Consider the following 6796-nt stretch of genomic DNA (forward strand, 5'->3'; position numbering starts at 1 on the left):
CTATGTCACAAAGGGTTCCAGGGTTTCTCCTACAAGGGTAATTCCTCCAGTTTCTTTAAACCAGGAACTGGTGGTCATAAAAGTCATGATTTAGGACAATCAAGATTAAAATCCACCTGCATTCAAGGAGATCCATGATTATAAAAATTAATCTAGTTAACAATGACATCCTTGCACGCAATACCAACTTTTCCTAAAGTCACTGCCTAGATGAAAAATGCTTAACTACCTATTTAAAGAGACTGTTTTCTCTTGTACACTGACTTTTTTTTTTTTTTTTTGGTACCAGGGATCAACTCAGGACCTTGCGCTTGCCAGGCAGGCACTTGTGCTGCCGAGTTATCTCCCCTGCTCAAGCTGAAAGTTTCTTTAAAAACATTCTCAGGTCTTTATAACATTCCCTCACCAAATAGTTTGTCCTTTCTAGTTTGCTGACATAGCCTATAAACTCTGGATTCAGCAGCCTTTCTAGCTCAGCTGGAAACTGCTACATTTGGGGTGAACGTCCCCTCCAGAGCAGCCTGCGCTCCCTGCTGCTGTGCACCAAGAATCGGGTGAGTGGGGTCCTGGTTCCGCTCCTTCAGGACGAACCTGACTCAACTTCCTGAATCCTGTACTTCATCCAAAAGTTTCTTTTTTAAAAGGAGCTAAAGAAGCCTGGGACTTGAGTATTAAAATATAAAAGCTGCCCCATTCCAGGCCCCTGGTAGAGAACATCACCTGTAATGTGACTGCCCAGACCACTGAATGCACCTGTCCTAATTAGAATGATTGTGATTTTCCTTTTAACCCCATAAACAAAAGCAGAAGGCTTTCGCTGAGGTGCTCAGTCCGCGCAGGCATACCCAGCACAGCTTGAGGTCCCCCAGCGGGAGTGCAGTGCAGCCCAAGGTTACCGCTTCCGCTCCCCTCTCTGGGTCCGTTTCCTCTCCTTTTCCTTGCGCTCCTGCTTGGCTAGTCTGTCCCTCTCTCTCTGTAGCTTGTCCTGTTCCTTCTTCCTTTGGGACTCATCCCGAAGTGAGTCTCGCTCCAGCCTCCGAGCGCTGAGGACGTCTTCCAAGTTGGTGTTTCGGAACAGAGCTGAGCGAGTTAAGGGACTGAGACACAGGTGGCAGAAGACCCAGCCAACACCCTCCTCAGCCTGCTCCCCTCTCCACGTGCCGGGCCCCAGCCTTCCACGATAACCCTTGCATTATCTTATTCTACAGAGAAGTCCTACCGCTACCAGGACAGTTCTAAAATGTCTTTCAGATTAAGAATCCCTTTCAGACTTTTCTTTGAGGTTTCTCGCTTGCTTGCTCTCTCTCTCACACTCTATTTTTGCAGGGGGCTTTCTGGCTTTCTTTTCAGATTTAGGTAAACTAAATTTTAAAGTACATTATCAAAATACAGCTTCACTCAAGTGTGAATCCATATTCAACAGTAGAACGTTCACGGTATAGCTATGATAGTCTCAGTGACAGAAGTGTAAAACTATACACATGGCACTAGAAAGTGCTTTAAAAGTTAAATAATCTTATCAATTTTTTTCTATACTACTAAAGCTTAAGAGAATTTATAAGACACAAAGTTTTATAATTGTTGGAAAATAGCCAAAAACTGTACAGTCATGTCTTTTTACATTTTTTGCTTACATATTTAGTACAAGGTCTACAGGGTCTCACGACACAGATCAGACTCGTAGTGATCCTCCTGCTTTCAGTCTTCCAAGCGCTGGGCTTACAAGTGTGTGCCACCACGCCTAGACTTGGCAGCAGCTCAGAGTGCCCCAGGGCAGGGCCGGCACGGCACGCGGTACTGGGGAGCAAACCCTGGTCCCTGTGCTTGCCTAAGCAGGCGCCTAGTCAACTGAGCTATCTCACCAGCCCAAAGCACCTGTCTTAAAACACGACCTTTTTCTACTTTAGTGCTTCAGGCTCAGGGTACAGCTCAAAGCTGAAGCATGTGCGTAGCATGCACAAGACTCGAGGTTTAACCGCAGCACCCAAAGTTAATGACTGAGGGTCCATGTGATCAGCTCTCCTTTCCTAACAACCAGCGTCCTCCTGCGCTCCACGGTGAATTTAGAAGCCCACCTTCTCTGGGCAGCAGCTCAGGAAGTGAGTCTGTCAGAAGGGGCCTTCCTCAGCGCACATGTTTTGCTATGTGCATCTCCAGCTTAAAGTGGAGAGTCTTTGTACAGTGCCACACAACCCAGATCTGCGCCCCGCCGTAGATGCTGGACAGCCACCCTCCCAACCAGCCCTGCCCGGAGCCCACCAACTGCCTGGGCAGGAGAAAGTGCTTCCGCAGTGATGCAAACACTGCAGAGCTCTCCAGGACCACAAGCAGCTGGCTGTGGCACTTGTGCCACAGGTTCGTCATACTGTCTTAAGACATCTGGTCCTTCTAAGGTGGCTCTTGGTACTGGCATGACAAAAGTTCTGGCTAGAGAGAGCCCTAACAATGACAGCAGCATAAAAGGTGACCTCCAAGAGGATCTTGAGAGACACGTGGCACAGATATAGAAGGATACATTTGTCAGAACCGGTGTTCATCCCAGCGCCTGAATCATCATTTTCATCTGGTTCAGTAACTGATGTTAAGGAAAAGTTGGACAGAAACGAAGGCCTGCACAGCCCAACCTGGCATCAGAACGGAGCACCCGACAGCAGGCAGGGAGCAGGCTGCTCGCAGAGAGGGCCCTGTCAGAGTGTCATGGTAAAGTCGGGTGAGGCACACACCTGGCATCCCAACACTCAGGAGGCTGGGCAGGAGGATCACTGGCAATCTGAGGCCAGCCTGGGCTACACAACAAGGGTAAGGCCAGCTCACACTACATAGCCATCTCAAAAAAAAAAAACTCTCCATTTAGAAATTGTGTCCTAGGACCGGCGAGATAGCTCAGCAGACTAAGCACCTGCTGAGGCAAGCGCAGGGACCAGGGTTCGATCCCCGCACTATATGCCGCACTGGCCCCACCACTTGAAACACTGAGCTGGCCAATGGGCACGGTGGCACACGCCTGTAATCCCAGCACTGGGGAGGCTGAAAACAGGAGGATCACTACAAGTCTGATCTGCATACTGAGACCCTGTACCAAATGATGATGATGAAGAAGAGGAGGAGAAGGAGGAGGAGAAAGAGGAGGAGTTGGAGGAGGGGGAGGAAGGGGAGGGGGAGGAGGAGGAGGAGAGGGAGGAAGAGGAGGAGGAAGAAGAAGAGGAGGAAGAGGAAGAAGAGGAAGAAGAAGAAGAAGACGACGACGAAGAAGAAATTCTCCAGCAGAGCTGAGCATACAAAGTCCTTTTCTTTTCTTTCTTTTTTTTTTTTTTTTTTTTGGCAGAACCAGGGATTGAACTCAGGCCCTTGCGTTTGCCAGGGAAGCGCTTATTCCATTGAGCCATCTCCCTGGCCCCAAAGTGAATTTAAGGTTTTGGTTGTTTTTTTTTTTTTTTTTTTTTTTTGGCAGAACCGGGGATTGAACTCAGGCCCTTGCGCTTGCCAGGGAAGCACTTATTCCACTGAGCCATCTCCCCGGCCCCAAAGTCCTTTTCTTACTGAAGAAATGACATACTGTCCTGAGGGCCACAGTGCTGCCAACTCTGGCAAGACAGTCAAAAGGAACTCGTGGAATGGAAACACCCAGAAGCAGTAGCAATTCTCACAGCCACGCTGCTGCTGCTGCTGCTATTTCTAGGGTGACGGCCTCAGCACATCGCTCCAACCCCACCAGCACGCACCAGGATAGCTGGGCATGTCCCATCAACATCCCACCCACAAGTGCCAAGCCAACCGCCAACACTTGCTTTCTGTACACTCCGCACTCAAATTCCAGATTTATTCTGGTGTTGCCTGGGCCTTCAACTCTACTGTTTTTTGTCTTTTTGAGACAGCGTCTCCCTCTGCAGCTCCGGCTGGCCTCAAACTCACAATACTCCTCCTACCTCAGCCTCCCGAGTACTGGGATGACAGGCATATGCCACCATGATTGGGCAGCTCTATCTTTAACTATGATTATACTGGAAAGAGGCCCACAAGACTGCTCCTAACGCACTGTAACCCCCACAACACCCAGCTTCTGGTTCTGATCTGCCACCAGTGTCCTGGTGCCTCCACTTCTAATTAGTGCCTCAGGTACACCCAGGACACTACACCAGACAGAAAACCATTAGACACAAATGTTCTGAAAGCACAATATAAACAGACTATTCAAGCACAATTTGTTTTACACTAAAGTCTTCAGGAATGTACTGATTCTATGTTAGAAACAGAAGCTCGGCTAATGCGTCACTCATGCAGAGCACGTATTCAGCATGTGCAAGGCTCTAGGCTCCATCGGAAGCACCAACATGTGTGCATGTGTGTACAGGTATGTGGGCGTATGTGAGCATGCACATATAGGAGTGTGTCCATGTATGTGTGTGCATGTACATGTGTGTACATACATGCACGTAAGCAACCAGCTCAGCTGCTCAGGTCATGGTTCACGGCCATATAAGGCCACCGAGAGTTGCTTTTTTTTCTTCTTAGTCCCAGGGGTAGAACCCTGGACTTGCACTGAGCCACACCCTGAGCCCTTACTTGTTGAGTCCCTAGTGGCCAGGCTGGCCTGGAACTTGCTATCTTCCTGCCGTGTGGTACCTACCCAGCTAGGTCACTACCATTTTTATAAGAGAAAACAAAGTGAAGGACACATAAGCACACACACAGTGTCCCTGCATCTGTCCTCCCTCTCCAAGTCACCGAGCCACGCCCTGACTGCGGGCAAGGATATTCCCCCTCGTCAGTCACGTGCGCATACTGTGCCAGCAGGGCTGCCTTCCTCTGCCGCTGCTCCTCCGTCACCACCCGAGGCTTCACCACGATCTGTGCCTGCTTCTCAATCAGTGTGGCGATGGCCTGGACCTCATCTGGGAAGGGCGTGAGAAAGGACAGTGCGGTCACAGAGGAAAGGGCTTGTGATGGAGCACCCTGCCTGCACAGCTGACTCCAGGTAGGAGCCACCCAGCAGCCACACCCACTGAGTGGGCCGCACCCTGAGGTGCTGCTGCACAGAGGTGCGGGGTAGAACTGCGTCAGTGTCACTGGACAGTGCCCACGTGTTCAACCAACACGGGCTGCCACCTCAAAGTTCTTTTTCTTTAATGTATTTGGTATAGGGTCTCAGTACACAGCTCAGACCTGTAGGGATCTCCCATTTTCAGCCTCCCCATTGCTGGGATTACAGGCGTGCGCCACCATGTCCAGTCCCGGTGGCCGCTCCACACACCCGGGGGCGGGGCCACCACGGCATGTGGCACCAGGGATCAAACCCCAGTGCCTGGGCCTGCCTAAGCAGGCGCTTAGTCTGCTGAGCTCTTTTACCAGCCCCCAAGTAAAATTCTTGAGAACATTCTGCCTAGTGTGGAGATGCAGGTCTGTAATCCCAGCATTCGGAAGACTGAGGCGGGGGATCAGAAGCTTGGAGGCTACATAACGAGATGTCTCAAGAGCATAAAAAAAAAATTTTGTCACATTTAAAAATAAAATCAATTATGAAATTCTCCATGCTCAGGAAGGAAAGGAACATGGGTGTAAAGCAACATTTCTCATGCCTGGCCACACAGGAGGCCTGTCTGGGGCACTTTTAGAAAATGCCGGGGCAGGGGAGATGGCTCAGTAGAATAAGCGCTTGACTGGCAAACCCAAGGATCTGCGTTCAATCCCCGGTTCCGGAAAAAAAAAAAAAAATTAAAATTTTGGGGCTGGTGAGATGGCTCAGTGGTCTAAAGCACCTACTTGGAACAAGCTTAGCAAAGCACAGGGACCGCGGTTCAATCCCCCAGCACCACATGCCAGCCGGCCCCGCCCCCTGGTGGGCTGAGCTGGCCACACACACACACACACACACACACACACATATGAATAAAATTAAAAAAAAAAAAAAAAAGAAAATGCCACTGTGTGGCCTGGCCCAGCCCAGCCCAGTGCACCAGGCTACTCTCGTGCAGCAGATGACTATGTGGGGTTGTTTCACAATCTGCAACTTCTCAGCTAACTTACCACCCTAATGCTGAGTACATGAGCCCATCCCTTCCAGCACAAATTAGGGTGAAGAGCTCAGCTGAAGCAAGCACAATCCCAACTATAAGCAGTGTCACGAAATGAGAACAGGAGGGCTGATGAGACAGCTCAGCGGACTAAGCACCTGCTTAGGCAAGCCCAGGGACTGGGATTTGATCCCTGGCACCATGTGCTGCCCCTCCCCTTCGCTGAGCCAGCAAGCCAGGCATGGTGGTGCACACCTATAATGCCTGCGCCAGGGAGGCTGAAAGCAGGGGAATTACTATAAGTCCGAGCTGCATAGTGAGACCCTGTACAAAACACATTAAGAAAAAAGAACAGGAAAAAGTTGAGGTGAGAAAAATACAGCTGATTGTATCCACAACACCAAAATGGGCAGGACAGGTGAAAAGCCAAACATAAAGTCACCATGGTGCATATCTGTAAACCCAGCTCAGGAGGCTTAGGCAGGAGGATCCAAAGTTCAAGGCCAGGGCCTGGGAGATAGTTCAGTGGCATAAATGCCTGCCTGCCAAGCACAAGGTCCCAAGTTTGATCCTTGGTACAAAAGAAAAAAAAAAAAAAAAAAAGCTTAGCACTCCATGAGTTCAATTCCTAGTACATACATATCCTCCAACTTCTGAGAGAGAGACAGAGAGAGAGAATGAGCTATTAATCAGCTTTGAAACTGTCTCATTCATATTTGTTTCTCAATAAAATTAAAATAAAAGAGGGGCTGGTGAGATGGCTCAGTGGTCTAAAGCACCTACTT

At 49.5% G+C, this 6796-nt stretch overlaps 1 protein-coding gene across 1 annotated transcript in view; it reads right to left on the reverse strand.

Annotated features, from left to right (window-relative positions):
- Positions 1–407: 407 nt before the first annotated feature.
- Positions 408–6796, reverse strand: part of Ccdc43 (coiled-coil domain containing 43) — a 12470-nt gene continuing 6081 nt past the window's right edge. The window contains exons 5-7 of the mRNA XM_004633939.2: positions 4757–4892; positions 2516–2571; positions 408–1080 (exon numbers count right to left, since the gene is read on the reverse strand). Of these exons, the coding sequence (XP_004633996.1) occupies positions 893–1080; positions 2516–2571; positions 4757–4892 (380 nt within the window). The 3' untranslated portion in view covers positions 408–892. The remainder of the gene's footprint in view (positions 1081–2515; positions 2572–4756; positions 4893–6796) is intronic.

This window comes from Octodon degus, unplaced genomic scaffold (assembly GCF_000260255.1).
Source record: "Octodon degus isolate 3935 unplaced genomic scaffold, OctDeg1.0 scaffold00056, whole genome shotgun sequence".
NCBI lineage: Eukaryota > Metazoa > Chordata > Mammalia > Rodentia > Octodontidae > Octodon > Octodon degus.